The 21,366-nt window shown below is 31.4% G+C and overlaps 1 protein-coding gene across 1 annotated transcript; it reads left to right on the top strand.

Moving 5' to 3' along the window:
• Nucleotides 1-9,790: 9,790 nt before the first annotated feature.
• LOC123216177 lies at nucleotides 9,791-10,636 on the top strand. Its single transcript, XM_044636562.1, has 2 exons — nucleotides 9,791-9,951; nucleotides 10,043-10,636. Exons 1-2 carry the CDS (start codon nucleotides 9,837-9,839, stop codon nucleotides 10,405-10,407), a joined length of 480 nt encoding a protein of 159 aa, XP_044492497.1. The 5' UTR covers nucleotides 9,791-9,836; the 3' UTR covers nucleotides 10,408-10,636.
• Nucleotides 10,637-21,366: the final 10,730 nt, after the last annotated feature.

Here is a 21,366-nt window from a genome sequence, read left to right as displayed (position 1 = left end):
TTAACCTTTTAACTCCACTTCGCCGATTTTTCCCAAAATTTTAATCAACACAAATACCCTTTCAATCCTAAAAAAGCCAACCTATACACTTCACTTTATCATCCTACAGCTTACCCTAAATTCTTCTTTCAATTTATATCTTCCAAGATGGATCAAGCACTATCCATTCAATTCATGTGTTACTTGTTATGGAAAAGAATCGGGTTCCGACGGCCTCCTCATTTTCTTTCTTTTTAATTTTCAAATTTCCATTTCCAGCGAATGTGTTGCACTTGAGAGGCTTCTGAAACAATATCCATCAACTCGACAAGTAATAGTGATATCTCAGATTGCTTCAGCCATCCATTCTTGAATTGAAAAATGCCTATAGCTGGTTGAATTCAATGAGACAGCTTTGAATTTAATATCCCACTCCTGGATAAATATTATACCTTCAAGTAGGAATCAGATACCATTCTTCAATTCCACACCTCCCTTAATTATATTATATAGTTATTTATGGGCCAAATGAACTTTTCCCACCCAAAATTTAGTGCAAACCTAATTTCTCACTCATTAACTATTGAAAATTTAAATATCTACAATTTTGTTAAATTTTCATTGTTATTGTTGAAAATAAAATTATCATTTGATAAAAATATTTAAAAAAATTATAAATTCATCATATCCCCTCTTTTTCTAAGTTTAAAAACTAGCCATTTATCCTACCTTCCCCCACCCAAAGTTTGAAAATTTTCATTCCCCTCTAAGGTTTTTATAGTAGCTGTCGGAGATGACAACAACGATGATGACATTCTCCCTCTCTCCCAAAGTTCTTTCTCAACTGTAATCCATTTCTGACCATTATTGATCGTCTTCTCTTTTCACTGGCTAGTGCACGAAGAGATCGAGATCAAGGTACAAGATGAAATCAAGATGTGAGATTTTGAGTGAGTATATGCCTTACTTTGCATCTTGCTTTTGTGATATGATGACCATCAACTCTGATTTCACCAGTAACGGATTCGGATTCTTTCTAACGTGTTATCCATCACAATCTTTGGGAGATCTAGTCCGGAAGGGAATAGAAAATGAGGAAAAATTAAAGTTTAATTTTGATGTGTGCAAGTCATGTTTAACTTATCAGAGAATATTATCAGTTAATCAAATTTTCCATCAACTAAATGTCTACAGTTAAACCAAATAAAAATTAATGAGAAAAAGGAAAGAGGACTGAGCTTAAAAAGAGGCATGGGAGTACACTTTGTCCTAAAACCAAAGGTTCTTCGCCTTCATGCGAGTATAAGCGCTATTATAAAGGTTTTAAGATACAACCCAAAATTTTTTAATCACTCTTCTCATGAATACTAGAACTTAACAACACTGAGTTTACAATTTCCAATTTCTATAAGTAATATGTTTTTCCTCTTGGTAACACTGTTTTGGTGAATATGATAGGGTTACTTCATGTATAATTCCATTTTACTCACAAAAATTACTTGAGGTATTTAAAGTATATTCTTCTCCTGTATCAGAGCTAAGTTTCTTTAACTTAATGATCTAGTAGATTTTCTGCCTCACTTTTGTATTGATCGAATTTATCAAAGACTTCATTTTCTGATTTAATCAAGTATAAATCACAATATTTAGAACAGTCATCATCAAAAGTCACATTATTTATTACCTTCGCTGTTAGACGAATTATTGGAATCATAAACACCCTTATGTATAAGTTATAAAACTTACTTTTCTTTTCAATAATTTTAAAAGGCTTCTTAGGTTGTTTGGGTTGAACACATACTTCATATTTATGGTTGAAATTAATTGGAGTTTTAGGTACTAAGTTAATTAAGATCCATCATATTTTTAATGTTTTTCAAATTTATATGAACAAGTTTTCTATGTCATATGTCAGAGTTTTCAATATTAAGAACTCAAGAAACTTTATTAAAAATCAGATATTATTCAACTTAAATATATCATCACAGACATAACCGTTACCAATAAACACATTGCTCTTGAAAACGATTACCCTATTCGCCTCTACTACAATTTTTTCTCACTTCAGTTACATGATGAATATCCTTAAGAATCAATATCTTTCCAGAGGTCATCTTCAACTCAATTCAGATTTAAGTGTGTCATTGCCTAGAATCACACGTTTTAGTTGCGGTAAAGTTTCAAAATGTACATTTCCACTTATATCTAATATTATTCTTGTTTAGTAAAATTAGTACTTATAAAGGTTTAAAGTTACAATAAAATTATATATACATACTTTAAATGCATAAATGTATACACACTTATATGTGTTATCATATGGTTGAGTGATTTTGAATTAATGATAATATATCCAATCATGTTTTGACACATGTAAGTGTGTACATATTTGTGTATCCAAAATGGGTATGAGTAGCATTGCTTTTAAAGTTATATACCTAATAATTGGTTCACTTGGACCCTCATTATCTCCTTTACCTCTAGAGTTTTCATGACTACTCTGAGGAGGTTGATTATTCTTGTTTTTAAAGTTTCTTTTCCTCGGTTGAAACATACTATTTTTATTCTTGTTGCTATTGAAATTTTTAGAGTTTGCCAGTAAGTCTATCTTAGTAATCTCATTTCCATTGATATTTTCACTTTTATGGCTTTCCTCAATCTGAAGAGTTTTATAACTTGAGACATGGAAAATGCACTTATCTATGCTTAAGAGAATTGGCAAAAATATACAAACAATGAGGTAGTTTTTCTATTAAGCAAGACAGTTCACTAAAGGTGGTGCCATGTTAATTTCTGTATGTCTCCTTAAATGCTCTTAAAACTAAGGAACTTGGTCTCTAATAGTTTTAGAATTGACAATCCTATAGAGATTAAGGTTGGATACAATAAATCTATCTATACTAGTATGTTCAACACCATAAACGACTTCAAGGGTACGTGTTCCAAAGATCTAAGGCAATCTTAATAGTTTGGCGGCCACCATAAAGATGATTTGGGAAGATGCTCATCATCTTATTATAAATAAAAATCTATCTTTTCTTTTGACATTTAGATAGAAATGATATAGGTGAAACTAATGGTTGATCCAGAACTAGAATGACCATAAAGTGATCTAGTTTGGTTATTTGTTAGCTTAATTGTGGAGACAAATATAAGAACAGTAATTAAGCCAATATTTTCTTTGTCTTTGTTATTTCCTAAAATGTTGTTGAATAGAATTGCCAAGCTTAGCATTATTATCTTCCTCAAATGTAGTAATTTTAGAGCATTAAAAGAATTAAATATACCTACGAAATTTATAGGGTAGTATCAATAACAAACTATTCAATAAAATTTAAGACAGATGAACATAGTGAATAAATTAAAAAAAAATGTAGTTACAAAATAAAAGTAACTCTCAATCTTAATTAGTAATAATCTAACATGAGAACGTGAAATCATTAACTTATAAAATTTAAAATTAATAAATTACAAGAAAAATATAATGAAATAACAACTTAATATTCTAGATTAGCATAGCAAATGAATAAAAAAAATATAGTTATAAAATAAAAGTTATTATCAGTCTTAATTATTAATAATCTAACATGAAAGCATTTACTCACAGACTTTAAAGTAAATAAATTACAGGAAAAATATTACAAAATAAAAACTTAATATAACTTTAATAATTACTTCAAAGGCCAAAGGACTATTTTCCACCCAAGTTTAAGTGCGTTCTTAAAGTCACACCCGTATGGTTTGAAAAGCCAAAAGTCCCACCCATCCATTTAAATTCTCAGTTATAGTTAGAGGTAAAATTGTTATTTAATAAAAAAATTTAAAAAATTAAAGTTTTATTACATTTACCCCTTCAGTTTGAAAATGTCACAGTTTTCTCCCACTTGAAGTTTGAAAAATCAATATTTTTTCCTAAGGTTTGCAAACTGTCGCCAGAGACGACTGTCTTCGATTGCGTTGGCTTTCTCTTCTGGCTTAAATCTTTTTGTCGATCACATCCCAACCACTAACGAAACCTATTTCTCTCGACGAAGGCGAAATCATTTTTGTCGGAGTGTCTTCATGTTAGACCTCCAACCTTTGTCTTCATCTCGGACTTCAAATCTTATTAAATTGACAACTTAAACTTTTCTTTCCTTTGCCAATCAAATTATCCTTGAGGACAATGTTGATATATTTTTTTCCATTTTTAGCCCCTAAGGGTAGTTTCATAAACAAAGGTGTGAGATTTCAAGTATGCGAGTAAGAGTTCAAATTCTCTCAAATAATATTTTCAAATTAAACTCATAAGAACAAAAGTTCAAATCCCCTCTAACGACATTTCAATATTAAACTTTTGATTTATTTAATATAATAGTTATAAGACTAATCATTGAATTGAGGATTTTACCTGCTTAATGTGATGGATTCAACCTTGAAAGAACAGTTTAACTCAAATGAAGTTTTTTCGTTACCAAAAAACAAAACTTCATAACATAAAATCTTTGGCTTTAGATTATTAGAGAATAAAATCAATTAAGTAAATTTCCACTCAAAAAATATTTATAAACAATAATGTATATGTAAATCAAATAAAAATTAATGACAACAAAAAAACAAGTGAGTAGGTGGTTTTTTTTTGAGGTCCAAGAGTCCTCTCTTATGAGCCGGTATAAACAATTCTATCAGAGTTTCAAGATATAACATAAAAACTCTCAGTTGTTCTTTTTTTATGAACACTATCACTAGAAGATAATCAACTAATCTTATAATATCAAAGTTGTAGGAGAATTTTGCAGAGTGATTTTCAACTTGTTTGTATTGTTGTCTGTTGTGTCAGTTAAGTGAAGTTAAATCATTTTTTATAGTAGAATTTTGTGGTGACTAGTTATAAGATTTTTAAGTATTTTAATTTAAAATTTTGTGACTCATATTGCAAATTTATTTACATTTTAAAATTTGTAGTTCATATATAAACAATGCCATATGTATACATTTTTGATAAATAATTTAGGAACATAGATGGTGTATCATCATGTAATTTGATGTTATTTCATTTTTAATTCAAAATCAATTTATTACATAATAACACATAATTTATATATCTAAATTGTATACCAAAAATATGTACACATAAATTTATAGTTCATATATTAACTTTAAGGTTTAAATTTGGGAACACAGATGACAATGCCGTTTGTTTAAATTAATTTCAATATAATTAAGTATTGATACCATATTTACTGTGTTTAACCTATTTATTGAAGTATAACTAAGTATACGAATTATTTAAAGTAAATACTTTGGTTATCTAATGCTCGGTTTTCAACTTTAAATGAGTAGGCATTTGGATTCTCATGTCTTGTTAGGAATCAAAATCATCTAAAGAGATTTTTTTTTTTTTTTAAAAGAATTAGTACCATATGTCGCCAATATATTCATAATAAAGTCAGCATAATTTATGGTATAATTGTTGGACCAAAAAGGTTATTTACTTTCGAAAGACAGAATCATGTAGCTAGCAGCTATTTCATGAATATGATAAAGTTCCTAGTTTGAAAATTTAGGGAAGCAGCGAAATAAGTCATTCATCATATATGTGTACTTAAGATTTTAAAACAATATAATTAATTCCTGGAACCAGAATCGATCTCTTTTGAATTGAGATTATGTTAATTCTTGGCATAATCTTATAGTTGCCTACATTGAATGGATATATTATGCGTCATAACAAGTTGGGTTTGGAGCTCACGGCAATACGAATCTAAGGCTGCTAATTAACTTGTTGACGACACAGAGAATTTGAAAACTAACAAGCATTGGTTTACAATAATTAATTGAGTAAATTACATTTTCCATTTAAAGTTTGGCTAAAAAATACTTTGTTTCACCATTACATTATCTTTAATTATTTTATTTTTAAAAATTATCATATCATCTATGATCAACAAAAGAAAAAAAAAATATTGAGATGTTTAATTTGCATCAAAACCTTTAAAATTATTACTCTTTCAACCCCTTTCTCCCGTGACCCACCTTACACTCCCGACCCCACAATCCACCCATTCATAACACCATCTTTCCCCTCTCTATCACACATAATGGCAACCCTTACCCCCTCTTCTCCTTCTCTCTTGTTGCAATATGACTTTCGTTGATGATTTGATTGAGTGAATAACTCATCAACGAAAGCTAAGATTGTGTGGAAGAGATAGTGACAATGGTAAACTCATAACAGTTTTAAGATTGTGACAATGGTGAGCTAGACACTGATTGTAAGAGTTTTCAAATGTTATAAGGACTAAATTGTAAGTTTTTTAACATTTAAAAGAGTAAAATTATCATATTTTAAATTTTAAATGAGACATGTAATAAAGTTATTTTTTTAATTTTAAAAATTTTTAGATGGTGAAATTATTATTTTACCCTTATGATCTAATTTTTATTTAAAACAAAAATTGATTTTGGGTGAGAAAGTATATCACCTAAGGATGAAAAAATGTTTATCGGCCAAACCTTGGGAAAATATAGTTTGCTGGTTGATAAATGATGAACAATGCTATGTGTGCACATTTATATATACACAAATAGATACACATATAATAGCGTGTGTATACTTATTTGTGTACACAAAAACATGTAATATTAATTTGATTGATAAATGATATATATAGTGTTGGAATATTGATTTTAAAACTTTGAAGTGGAGTCTCTTTATTCATTTGTAAGGTGTCAATAGTTCCATTAATTCTATAATAAAATATAGTGGTGCTGGTTTCACTCAAGCTTTTTTTTTGTTGGATAAGTAATTTTTTCAAGGTTTAGAAGTGTAATAGAGATTTGAATTTAAATCTTCTATTTAAAAATTCTAGTGTTTCATCAATTTTGTTAATCTTTTATCATCATTACTCCATTTTTAAGAATGTATTAAATTTAAGTTTGCTTTTTTCTTCACCTCCAACAGCAACTCCACCCCTCGCATTTCACTTCCAGCAGCACCCAATTTCTCTAGAATATTTATTGTTAGTGCATACTTACTAAGTTGAATTGTTTGATTTCAATGAGTTGCAATATTTCGCTCCTAGATTGTGGTTGTTTGTTGATTGTCATGGGTAGCTATTTCTCTTGTCTAGGATTATGAAGAAATTTTAATTTGAAGCATGTTTAATGAAATTGATTTTCGTTTATTACTTGCGGGTGTGTTTTGGTTATTATTTTGATAAGTTCTTAATGCTTTTAAATAATTGACGACCAACTGAATGATGTTAGACATCTACCGTAATGATTTGGAATTGCAAGTAATAGATTATGTGTCTTGAAGAGCTGTGTCCACTAGGGAAAACTACGGCTACCTACCAAATTGGGACTATTTCATTGATGTATCTTTTTTAAAATTCAATTACAATAAAATATATTTTAAGAATTATATTTGAATTAAAAATACTCAAATTTAATTCTTTGAATGTAACTCCTCCTCTTTGTCCTTCAAAAGAAAAATAAAGACATAAAAGGAGAAAAAAATCAATATTAAATTGAGTTTGTCACTATACTAAAGATATTATATATAAAAATTATTCTAAGATAAAATGGAAAACTTTATAAAAATTTAGTTATCCTCTTTAGTACCCTTTTTAAAATTAAGTCTTTAGGAGATTTAATAATATCTACAACAATTAATTATATATCATGGACAAAAACTTTTAATTATGAAACTGAATTACGTTAAAATTTTTTTGATTAACTAGTCTACACTATTGCTATCACAACTTTTAAATTATGTACGTTAGTTGGTGATAAATTTTTGTCAAATATATATCTATTTTGGTCTTTCAACATTTCTAATTTCTCATCTCCCATAAACAAAAAACGATTTTAAACTAAGAATTACAAAAACTCTAGTAGATTATTTCAATAGATAATTGTTTTTACTCAAACCGATATACTCGAATGTGGTCAGGTTTTGCACTAGAAAATAAGAAAGAAGAACCAAAAAAAAAAAAAAAGAAGAAGAAGAAAACTCTCTTATAACATCAAGCAAGCAACTAATTGTAGCTCCTTCGTGACATTACTAGCTACTTGTTTCTTTTTCTTGCAACTTTTTTAATTTTATTGCTATCTTTTTTGTAATTGCATGCTTCAAAGTTATTATCTGAATTCTAACACTTCTTACCTTATGTTAGTTTGTTATATGATTAGAAACTGAAACTAAGATCTAGGTTAGTTTCTTATTTGCTTTGTCGTGGCTCGGAAGAATAATCTCCCAGTTTATAAATATGTGGAGTTGTAGATTATCCAATTCTTTCTTGCGTCATGTTCTTCTTCCAAGACTGTGTCATTCCTCCGTTCAATTAACGTCCAGCTACAACCACAAAATTTGAAGTGTTCCGAGGGATATTGGTTGACTTACAGTCAACGTAGAGTTGACCCAGTTGTATGAAAAGATTGCAGCCAAGTTGATCCAGTTGTATGAAAAGATTGCCGCCAAGTTGACACATGAAATTAACGAGTCCATATATATATAAATACATGAATGTTATAACGAGTCAATAATATATCTACATCAGCTAGCAGTACAAGGGCCCTGGTATTTCTTTTTAGCTCGTAGCGATATACCATCAGCTAAAAGAGGAAAATAATTAAGCCGCGTAGCAAAATATGGGATCAATGCTAAAGAAAGCTCCTAATTTTTCTATCTTATTCAACTGTTTTCTCTTGATATCAAATCTCTTTACTCGACAAGGAACAGTTGCACTGAAGTTGATAATTGCGGCAGAGGTTCATAGTTAAGTCATTTTAATTAATTTTATTTCTCATTTTCGTAATATATAATAGACATCTTAATCAATTAAAATATTAGCATGCAGAAGATGGAAACTGGAAACCAAACGTACAAACCAACTAAAGTCGTCTAATGTTACAATTGATCAGGCAATCTTTCTAAGATGCTGTGGACCCTATATAGACATAAAACCCCGGAATCAAGATATACACAGTTTGAAGCTTCAAAATGTTACGTTGTTTTATATATGACTTTTGTCTAGATTGGACAATGCTTTACAACGAAACAGTTGCGCAAGCTTTGAAATTTCATACAAACTTGATAAGAAATCACGCACAGCTCTCTTGCCCAGATTATACGGCTTAAAGTGTAGCAAATATATTTTTTGAATGATACTATATAGGCTAATCTCTTTCCTCAACTCTTCTATTCTAATCAAGATAACAGGATAAATTAGTTAAACATATCAATGATGTGATTGTAAAATTTAAATTCATGTAATACATAACATCTTTTATTCCAAAACTAAAACCGCTACTGGATGAACCACATCTTGCTATATTATTTCTTCAGTTTTGTTTAGAAAATTCAAAATTTACACTTGAAATGATGCTAATGGTTATGTTACAAAGTCAATAATTGGGATGAGTTGAAGCTTAACGTAGCATTCCATTGATAGGTATGCATGCAACATCACATCGTCACATCATCACATGGTTATACAGCCTGCTCGTCTAAAGCTTTTAAAATATTTCTCTCACAAGCTACTCCACATTAACATACGCAGACAAAGTCAAAGTTTCAGTGTTCAGACTTCAGTGTCATGATGATAAAGGCCTTGATAATTTAACTGAATTTGTCAAATCAATCCCTTTTGAGCTTCCCTTTCCTCTAGAAGAAGACTAATTAGTAGTCATAATAGCTATGCCAATCTAACATGCAATGATGTACAATCATGTAATTACGGCAACCCTTCCGTTCACACAGTTTCTGGGTCAATTTAACTGCGACAATTTGGCATATGTTTCTGGCCCTGCTTATAAATAGATGCAAAAGCAGACTCCCACAGCCACGAAAAAGGGGCAAATTAAATCAAGAAATGGAGAGAAAAAGTATTGCTCTTCTCGTTTACGGATTTGTGTTAATCACATTTCTGTATTTCATCCCAAGTTGCCAAGCCTCAAGAAAGTTAGCAGATTTTCCTCCTCAAAACAGTATGTATATATATACACTCTCTTCTCTTTGTGCTTGGTGTATAGAGTTTAGTTATTTATATACATTTTTATGTGTTATTTGTTGTGGCAGATCCTGTTGGTGAAGAACATGATGACCCAAGTAAAAGTGGCGCTCATGGTAGCGTGTCAGATCACTCCGGTTCAGCCACTGGTGATACTCCTCCTTCTGGCATGTTCAAAAGCCCCCCTAATCCCACCTCATACCCAACAAATTATAATCGTGGAACAAATTATAATCGTGGAAGTTACAGTAATCAAAATAATGGCAACTGTCAATATAGTGAAACAGTTGACGCTTATGGTAGGAGGCATGTTACTATTTCTGGTGATGGTTGCAACAATTATAATGGCTACGAGAATGCTGGAGGATATTATTCCCCCCCAACGCAGCAGTATGGAGGTTACCCCTATTACAATCCTTCAGGTTACCCTTAGTCTTGTTGCGATGGTGCTCATAGCCATGGATATATAGAATAACAAACTACGGCAGGCATTCAAATGTAAGATGTTTTGTTTTTAATGGATAAATGTAATCCACTGGCAAGAACTTTGCCTCAGTGTTTGCTTAGACTTCTCTAGGCAAACGCATTCAGTTTCTTTTGTGTATTTTGTTTTGATTTCAGTGACGGTGTCTTAATAAGAGCTCCTTCTTATTGTGTGAGAACGGATTATGGCTATTTTAGGTTATTTGACAATCTTTTTCGCATAATTTATGATTATAAGAATAACTGATTTTGTGATAATAAGTAATTATAATCCAATTATGAATTATTGACAAATCATTAAAAAATGATTTTTTATGTTAAAATTTGTTTTGGAGGAAAGTTGATTAGTGGTGTTTGGTTGTCTTGTTGGAAAATTGTTGATTTAAAGGTTCTTGTTGTGTAGTGAGAAGTTAAGGTAAATTACTTTTTCTTCGAGCTGCTATTCGAGAATTAAAGCATGTTCTATGTTGAGGGAGTTGCTGATTGAGTGCTAGCTTGAACTTTTGCTTGATTAACTTGTAAAATAGAACGGCAGATGGTATTATTTGAATTGCATATGCAAGCCTACTATAGTATTCTGCGATATTGTCTTGAGGAAGGACGTTGAGAGTACTAGTGAAACGATGCGGTTTATTCTTAACACTTAATAAAACACATTGTTCATTAAAACACTGTAAACCAATACTATGCATCATTTAAATTGGTGTATTTGATCGTCGGCTGTGTTAGAAGTGAACTGTTCATCTTCTAGTTTGTAGCCTTGCATCTTCAACGGCCAAGGTAAGTGTATTGTTTCTCTTATTTAGCTGATTAACGATTGAGATTAAGATTCGACAACAAATGACATACTGCCATATTCAATCTTGTGTAAATATATATTGCAATTCCAAATTGAGGTTTAATAAGAAGAGAAGAGCAAATTCGGTTACTTTTTTTTTTTTAAATGAGAAATTCTATCCGAACTGGACGCGGAAATTAAGTTACTTTGTTGATTATTATATGAGAAAAGTAAAAATTCTGGTTAATTAAATCACTTATTGATTTTTTCTCTTGGCTCCTGCTGCTTCTACACTCTCGGGCTCTGCAGTTATTTTTCTCTTTTCGCTGTTCCTTTCTTGTCCAGCCTGGTGCCATCTTTCATTGGCTTCTCTTCCTTGAATGGCTTCCTGCATCCTCATGATTAAGTTTGCTTGTTCTCTCTTGACTGTCTTTTAGCCTGCATGGCTTATCCCCATCAAATCGTTGCTGCAGATTGCGGGGAATTCCAGCATGCTGAACATTGAGAGTTTTGCAATTTCATTCACTCCTTCCTGCTCCTGTCAAACTTCTGTAGCCCCTTCGGACTTCTTTCACTATTTGCTGTCTACAGGTGTTGAGTTGCTGGGCTCTTTCTGCATCATTCAGATGTTGTCTTGGCCTATCAGGTGCCTCTGCCTGGCTTGCTGGTTGATGGCTTTCTCTAGCTCAGTTCCCAGATTCTGCCATCAGGCTCTTCTTGGCATGGTTTTGGCCTCAACGCTACTGTCCATAGCTGATTGCTTCTCCTACTGCTCTTGGACTGAAATTCATGAAGTTATTTCCTTTTGTGTAAAGAATTCTCTTTATGGCCTTTGCAATGGGTTCTGGTACACTCACTCTCATGTAGATATATGACCTATGATTGTTGTCCTTCTGTTGAAGCCTATCATTTTGGGAACTTTGATAGATTTTTATGAGAGGTCAATATTAAATTGTTTTGATAGTGAGAGTGAAGATTATATTAACCTCCAGTTTTAGTTTGTTATCTTTGCCCATTAGATAAGATGAGCTTAAGTTGTTTTCGGGGCTTTGTTTGTAGGCTTCTTGTTATTTTTCTAAATATAATTTTACTTACCACCAAGAAAAAAGAAAGTTGATGACCCTATTTAATGCAAGCTCATACAACTTTACTTAATTTGTCCTATTTGGAAGACCCACCCTGGTCTATTTTTCAATTATTTCTATCACAAGCAACTCCGTATAATTAATGTAAACTAGATTAAAGTTTCCGTGATCAGTGGAGATGACAGGAAGTCAATAAAACTGATCAAATGATAAAGATTGAACTGAATTTTTCAAATCGTTTGACTGTTTTTGATTGAAATAAATTAGCTGGCATGTTTGCGTAACATACAAACATCTCTTATCCTTGGATTAATTTTCAAATTGAAGAATTATTCTTCCACCTCACCCAAATGTGCAATTCCTTTGTGTCTGTACACACTTCTTCCTTAATTAGTAGCTGAAAAAGCGTTCCATGTTACAAATTCTAAATTCGGCGTTTTAGTAACTGAACAAGTGTTCCAGTGTTGTGAACAAGCATTGCTAAAATGTGGATATAAATTTGTTTTGTTTGCATATTTTATTATGTTTTAAGAGGGCTTAAGAGTGTTGTTAGGGTTTTTCAACATTTTACACTTGATATTAGAGAGAGCTTTCAATCTTTCTTATTCTAATATTATTCAAACTTCAGTATCAATGATCTCTCAATCCTCTTCCCATGGTTTTTCCATATTTTAGGTTTCCACATAAATTATTTATGTTCTTTTACTTAAAGGGTGGTTTCAAATCAAGTTAAGTTTGAGTTTCAGATTGCTCGAATTTGACTCAATTTAAGATAGTCGAACTTGAACCTAGGCTTGAGCTTGACAAGTTTTGATAAAGTTGAGCTTGATATAAAGAACATTATAATAATATCAACTTTATTTATTAAATTTAAAATTATTGATTATTACTTTAAAAATTTATGTATTATAATAAAATAAACATGGAAGAAAGTTGAATTTTGATGAGAAATAAAAAAAATTAAACTTATTTTTATAGAGTGAGATGTGTGGTTCAAATTGCTCTCATATCTTAAAACTGGATTGAATTTGAATGAGTTGTTGAAACATTTCTTTTTAATATTTAGAAAAGTCCCACATTGGAAATATACATTTGAACATCCTACTCCACCCGTGATAAATAAACATTCAACCTAATTCTAAAAGTGTTACATCTTGTGTGATGAGTTTCATTAATTTGTTTCACTTACTATAAATGAGTTTAATATTTTCATTTATCATCACATTTCAATTTCCTTCTGTTTTTTTTTTTTTTTTTATATATTAGAAAAGATAAATTTTTAAAATAAAAACACTTTTTCAGCTTAAGCTTATGTCAACTCAAGCTTGATAATTTTTTTTAAACCATGTCTCAAGCTTGAATCATGGTTACCTATTTTGAGTTCAATTGAGCCAAGCTTATAATTGACCAAGATTTAACTCGGCTCCAATCTAGTTCCACTTTTGCTCTTGCATTGCTTGTGTTTTTATTTCTTTGATGTTTTCGCATATATGAGCACATAAAAACGTGTTGACTGTTCTAGTATACAAACCATGAACTTCTTGTTAAATTTTCGCCAAGTCCATGGTGAAAGTGCCACGAAAGCTTATATATCTCTTTGAATGAAAGAACAAAAAAAATCCCGTGGATTTTAGTTCCTCGATTTCGTGAAGCATAACAGGTATACCACAAATTCAAGTAATCTCCAACGACCTGGACACCGGTCTTTAATGCACCAATTATTCAAATTCCTTTGTGAAAGGGGTTCCTCTTATTGACTTCTCACGCATCGTTTTCTTAGAGCATCAACATCAAGAAAATGAAATTACTATTGTTTCTTTGAATATGTCAAGCATAACTCGTATATAAATATATGCAGGCACTACAATCTCCAAATTACCGTAGATCCGTAACATGTCAAGCAACATGAACACTTTTTGTAAACTTATATGTTTTTTCCTCTTTGTTATGGCCCTCCTCTCCACCTCATGGGTAGCACTTGCTGATACCACTCTGAGCAGTTAATGTTCTTACACTCTTTGTCTATGCTTCAATTAATGTAATTGATTGGGCCAACGACTATTTCCCACCCAAAGTATGCCCTTTTGTAAAGTTTCCCCCCATTAACTTTAAAAATACCATTTACCCATCCATGGGTTGTTAAATTTAACGGAACCCTAACCCCTGAAAAATTTATCTCATTTTCCCCCCTAAAATTTTAAAAACTATCAATTTCCCCCAACCCAAGTTTTAAAAAACCACGTTTTCCCCCTTAGGGTTTTCAATTTTTCAGAGTTAGTTTTCCGACGCCGTTTCTTTCTCTCCGATGACCTCCAGACGACTCCTCTTCCTCTCTGACGCGACCTCCTTCCAGAGATTATGCTAGGCACGGTTGTCGAGTTGTCTTCGTCGAGACGAAGACGAGGTCTTCATCTACGAAGAAGACTCCTCGTCGACAAAGACCTCGTCTTTGTCTCGACAAAGACAATTCGATGATAGTTTCCAAGACAACCGTCGGAAAGAGGCCGAGCCGGAGAGGAAGAGGAGTGGCCCGAAGGTCGTCAGAGAGGAAGAAAAGGCGTTGGAAAACTAACTCAAAAAATTGAAAATCCTAGGGGGAAAAATGTAGTTTTTTAAAACTTGGGTTGAGAGAAATTGTTAGTTTTTAGGGTTTAGGGGGGAAAATAAAATCAAATTTAAGTTAATTTTTAATAATACAGACAAAATGATGATCTTACCCTTGAAACCGTTAATTTTAATTGACCACGGATAAGTAAATGGTATTTTCAAAGTTAATTGAGGAAAACTTGAGAAAAACGCATACTTTGGGTGTGAAATAGTCCTTTGGGCAATTGTTTGGCATGCATTGGGATATATATGTGCGTGTGTGTTTGTATATTTATGCATGTATGTATATATGTATGTATGTATCTTTATTATGTGTTCATAATTTTGAAATTATAAACTTAAAAGTATCTTTATTAATTCATAGCCTATCTCAAGGTTTATTAAATAAATTTCACTATTTTCTAATAATTCTGATGTTTTTTTTTTTTGTTTTTGGGTGTGGGATTTCAGAGTATTTAAGTGGAAGGAAACTTTTTGCTGCTTCCAAAGCACCTGCAGTTGAGCCAGATCCAAGTGACTTAGTTTCGCCGGTCCATCAACTTTCAATTCATTGGGACCCCGTTCTTCAGGACCATAGGAACCTCCATACTAGTCCAAATCTCGGCTCAAGAAGAAGATGTACTCTATCATCACCAAAATAAAATTGATGTCATGAGCTCCAATAGAGCAGAAAAATTGATGTCAAACAAATATAATTCAGTGAAAATCTTGTAGATTTGTTTATCAAGATATTATCGACATCAACATTTGAAAAAATAATATATAACATCGGTAAATGCGACTCAACAAGCAACTAAATTAATCATAGTACAACGAGGGGGAGCATTCATCAGAGGAAATATTTATCAAGTAAATTTTTTAAGTTTATTATATATTAGATAAAAGGTACACGATACTGTTTTTCTCTTCATTAGGTTTTGTCCCATTAAGTTTTTCTAATAAGGTTTTTAATAAGACAGTTTAAGTACGTCCAACATCACTTTACAGAATATTAAATAAGGAAAAATAACTATTTTCTACCCAAATTTTAGCTCAATTTCAAACCTATACTCATGGAAGATGAAAAACTTAAACTTCTACCCATGGCCAAATTTCTGTTAATTTTTTTTTAAATGGAGGGGTAAAATAGTCATTTTACTATTTATATTAAAAGTTATAAAGTTTATTACTTTCCACCCCCCAAGGTTTTAGAAACTAACATTTCACTTTTACCTAAAGTTTTTAAACTTTAAAAATAACATTTTCACCCCCAAACCTAGGGTTTTCATATTTTTCAAAGCTCAGTCACCCCCATAACTTTCAAAAATAGTAGTTTCACCCCTACTCTTTAACTTCATCTTCTAGTATCATCTCCGGTATTGTCTACGACCTCATCCTTCTCCTGGTGCTATGACGGTGGTGTGACGAAGAGACAAAGATCCCTTTGTTGTACCACCCAGATGATGAAGGATGACGCTTTGTCGTCCTTCATCGGTCGTCGCGTTGTCCAGACATAAGGACGAAGGATGACGAAGCGTTGTCTTTTGTCTGTTCTTCCAGATTTAGACAACGCTTCATTGTCCAAATCTGGGTGATGAATGTTCATCATTGATCGTCTTTTGTAGTTAGAGAAGGGAGATTGATGGAAAGAGTCGGCCGTCAGTGGTGGCCGGAGAAGGAAGCAAATCCTAAGGGTGAAATCTAAGTTTTTCAAACTTTAAGAATGAGTTGAAGTGTTAGTTTTTAAAACTTGGAGGGGGGAAATGATAAAAATTTTGAAGTTTTAAATTTTATAGGTAAAATAATGATTTTACCCTTGTCTCTAACCGAAAATTTGGATGACAGTTTGGCTATGGGTAAGAGTTTGAGTTTTTTATTTGCTATGAGTGTGACTTTGATAGTAGGCTAAAATTTGGGTGGAAAATACTCTTTTTCCCGATTAAATAATTATGTTTGTTTTTTTTTTGTTTTTATCCTATTGGATTTTTCCTTAGCAAAGTTAATGTAATTATCTGTAAGTGGTGAAAATTCAAAAGAAAATGTTATATATGGTGGATTTTCCACAACATAGACAATTTGAAAATTTTGTGTGAATGCAAGAATATAAACATTCATTATAGTCAAGAAAAGGGGGTAGTAGGTTTTCTATATAAAGACCCCCTCCCCTTCCTCTGCATAGACACGCCCAGTTTGCTTTATCTTCATATAAACACCTCTCTCAATTTAATTGAAGATTTTGCTTCTTCATACATATTTTCTTCTCCTTTTCTATTGCATCTTTCTCTTTTCACTTTTAATTTTTGTTTAATTATATTTATAACAAAATTACCATTGTTTCTTTGAATATGTCAAGCATAACTCGTATATAAATATATGCAGGCACTTCTATCTCTAAAGTACCGTAGATCCATATGACATGTTCAGTAATATGAATACTTTTTGTAAACTTATTTGTTTTTTCCTCTTTGTTATTTCCCTTCTCTCCACCTCATGGGTAGCACTTGCTGATGCCACTCTGAGCAGTTAATGTTCTTACACTCTTTGTATATGCTCCAATTAATGTAATTGTTTGGCATGCATTTGGATATATATGTGTGTGTGTTTGTATATGTATGTATGTATGTATGTATCTTTATTATGTGTTCATAGTTTTGAAATTATAAACTTAAAAGTATCTTTATCAATTAATAGCCTATCTCAATGTTTATTAAATAAATTTCACTATTTTCTAATAATTCTGATAATTTTTTTTTTTTTTTTTGGTGTGGGATTTCAGGGGATTCAAATGGAAGGAAACTTTTTGCTGCTCCAAAAGCAACTATCTTTAAGCCAGTTAACCCAATTCCAAGTGACCCTCGTCCCCCCGGTCCATCAAGTTCCAATTTACCGTGACCCGGTTCTTTAGGACCAGCGGAACCTCCATACTAGTCCAAATCTCGGCTCAAGAAGAAGATGTACTCTATCATCACCAAAATAAAAACATACAAATATATACAATACGTATATGCAAAACCAGAAGGTATTAATGTTGATGGCGCTATGCCTAAAACACCACCGATCCAATAAATCACTTAGTTTCAACTTTCAAGGTTAGCCCTTTCGTGGTATTGTTGGTTAGTTAAAGTACTCAATAGAAAGATTTGTAAATAGTGAATTGCTTTGTTGCTATATATGATGCAGTTTAAGAAATAATAAGTGGTTATGTGTTAGAAATCTCGTCTATTTTAGTTTACAACTCATTTTGCGTTATAAGAGTAACAATCTAATCTGATGCTGAGAATCTTTATAAAACCATATGAATGATCATATATTTTACCAATATAATGTGTTCAAGTGCTAATTAAATTCCTAAAAAGAAAGATCAAGTTCTAATTAAGTCATATTGTTTGCTGTGTGCATGACTGGCATATTCTAATGACTCAATGAAACAGTTAATGTATTACTTCAGTTAGTTCAGACTTCAAACTATCTTCATTTAGTTTCTTTTGCTTAGCCGCTGGTTTGCTATCCTTTCCATATACAACTGCGCATTTTATGTTAGAATTATAGCTTTAGAGGAGCAATTAATTAAAGTCAGATAATTAGTTTACTGAAATAAAATAAAATCACTTATTTATTAAACTGAAATACTCAAAGTTGAAATTTTTGTCAAGACGTACATAAGTTTTTTTTTTAAAGGGTCCGATATATATTATTTTTAAAATATAAGCTGCAATTAGACCCTCGTTTAGTAACATGTATTAGGGGTCCAATGTCCCCCTTGCCCTAATTATAGGTAAACGGGTTCAGTTATACCCTGTTTAAAAAAGTAAGAATCGAAATCAGAATCAAAATTAACCGATTTCTAAGATTTGAGAATTGAAATGGAAACTACTTAAGACAAGTTTTTATTTGAAACCTGTCCGATCAGTTTTATTTTGATTTTGGTTTCGCTGGACACTATTCAGTTCTCAACTTCTATATCATTTTTACTCTTCTCCCAGTGCTTGTTCCAACGACTCCGCATATTGCATTGTTTCTTAGATTTTTTTTACAGCATTGAAGCATGATATTACATCAGCGAGTTCGTCGTCATCATAAATCCTAATCACCTTGCAAAGACAAATGTGAAATTAATTTTATATTAATTTCAACTTGGACAATCCTAGGAAAATAAATTAGCCAGTTGGTCGTCATCGTTATAATGAAAACAAGGAGATGTTGATACGAAATGTGTTACTCAAATAGAAGCGAAGATCATTGACCCGACCTCCTATTCACCTTCTAAATCAAAATCTAGGACTTAGAATTTTTTGTTATAGAATTGGTTATCATCTTCTTAAACTCTACAAAATTAACCATCATGTCTCCATCAAAATCAATAGACTTGATCATCTTCGCACACTACTGCTCCGTACTTCAATCCTAACCTATTCAACACCAAATGCAATTCCTTAACAAAACTCAAGTTTTCATTGTTCTGATCCTAGAGTTCAAAAAATTGGTGGAGCTTTGTTTCACCGTTGGATTTGGACGTGGAGTGACGAACTGCAGCAAACTCTATGATAAATTAATGAATTGGTCCTTGTCGATGTTGAGACCTTCCAATACGTGCTTGAGGTCGATCTTTGTTTAGTTGGAGCCCACGGCTTTCATAACACCACTTAGTTCGCAGAGCGAGAGCTTGTTGTCGCCATTAGCATCGAATTGCTTGAAGATTTTTTGAAGCTCTTTGTCGCTATCAGTGGAGACCTATGGTTTAGATCAAGTCTGAATAGTGTGCTCAACCAGATACCCAAGCTCAGATCTAGATGAGTGCTGCTAGGTTGAATTTTTGCTTGATTAACTTGTAAAACAGAAAGGTAGATGGTATGAATTGAATTGCATATACAAGTCTACGTAGTATTCTGCTATAATTGCTTGAGGGAGGATGTTGGGAGTGTTAGTGAAACGCTGTGTTTTAGTCTAAACACTTAACAAAACACATTGTTTCATTAAAGCACTTTAAACTATTACTATACATCGTTTCAGCTGGTGCACTCGATCGTCGACTGTGCTAGAAATGTAGTGTTCATCTTCCTCTCTTTGACGAAAAATATCTGATTCATATATAACGCATTGGCGTCTTCAACAGCTAAGATAAGTATTTTGTTTTAATAAAATTATGTGTATCTATTTTAAGTACACAAATTAATACACATATGATATATGTCATCATAGGATTAAATAATTTTAAATTAAAGATAAAATAATATCTAATCATATAATAATATATATATAAATATATATATATGTATACCTATTTATGTATATAATATTACTTATTTTGTTTCTCTTATTCAGCTGATTAACAGCTGAGATTAAGATTTTGACAACAAATGACATATATACTGTCATATTCAATCTTGAATAAATATATATTGAAAATTGAGGTTTAATAAGAAGAGAAGAAGAAAGTCAGTTACTTAATTTGTTGATTGTTATATGAGAATTTAAAGTAAATAATTTTGGTTACATTAATATCAATTAAATTTAATTCCCACATTGTCAAGTCACTTGTTGACGATAATGTTAGCATGGTGTTTGTTAATTTGTATGGCGTAGCTTTTCCTTGACAGAAAATAGTCCCCTAATTAATGCATGCTTATACAACGTGACTTAATTTGTCATATTTGGAAGACCCACCATGGTTAAATATTCTGTAAGTTGTATCACAAGCTACCCCACAAAATTAATATAAACTGGATTAATGTTTCCATCATCAGTGGAGATGAAAGAAAGCCAATCAACTGATCAACCGATAAACATTGAACTGAATTTTTCAAATCGTTTTACTTTTTTTTATGGAAATAAATTAGCTAGTTTCTTAATGTAATATACAAACATCTCTTATCCCTGGATTAATTTTCAAACTGAAGAATTATGCTTCCACAAATCTACGCACAGTTCTTTTATCTTTTGATTTGATTCAATGAAGATAACATAATATGAGCTCTTCCTTATTGTTTGAGTATCAATTTTTTTTTTTTTTTTTTTGATAATTTGACATTGTAATGAAAACATGGATATCGGTTTAATTTCTCTTGTTCTCATTGTATAAACTTTAGTATCAATGATTTCTCAATATCCGCTCATTATTTTCCTCTTGCTAGTATAAGTTTTTTTTCTAATTTAAATTATTTGTGTTATTTTTGTTTAGGAGTTTATTCAAATCAAACTATAATTAAAATGACATTGATATTATTATAAAAATATTGTTAAAATGATGAAATTAATATTGTCGTGATAAAAAATTTTTATGCTAAAATAATGTGAATAATGTAACAAAACTTATCGTCAACATACTATTATTGTGATCAATAAATTAATGATCAATTAAAATGTTAGCATTTCCAAAATAAAATCTTTCTAGGATCAAGTTAGACTTACTTGATTATTGATTGTCTGATGGTGATACTTTCACTATCTCTTGAATTTTTCA

The sequence above is a fragment of the Mangifera indica genome, chromosome 5, assembly GCF_011075055.1.
Source record: "Mangifera indica cultivar Alphonso chromosome 5, CATAS_Mindica_2.1, whole genome shotgun sequence".
In the NCBI taxonomy this organism is placed as follows: Eukaryota; Viridiplantae; Streptophyta; class Magnoliopsida; order Sapindales; family Anacardiaceae; genus Mangifera; species Mangifera indica.
Note: the sequence above shows the minus strand (reverse complement) of the source record. Positions and strands in the feature narration are given on the sequence as shown.

Bases quoted from the DNA above. Each gene is read 5' to 3' on its own strand.
- LOC123216177 (XM_044636562.1), top strand. From the start codon at position 9,837: ATGGAGAGAAAAAGTATTGCTCTTCTCGTTTACGGATTTGTGTTAATC. The intron at 9,952-10,042 runs GTATGTATATAT...TTGTTGTGGCAG, and splicing joins AGATTTTCCTCCTCAAAACA to ATCCTGTTGGTGAAGAACAT.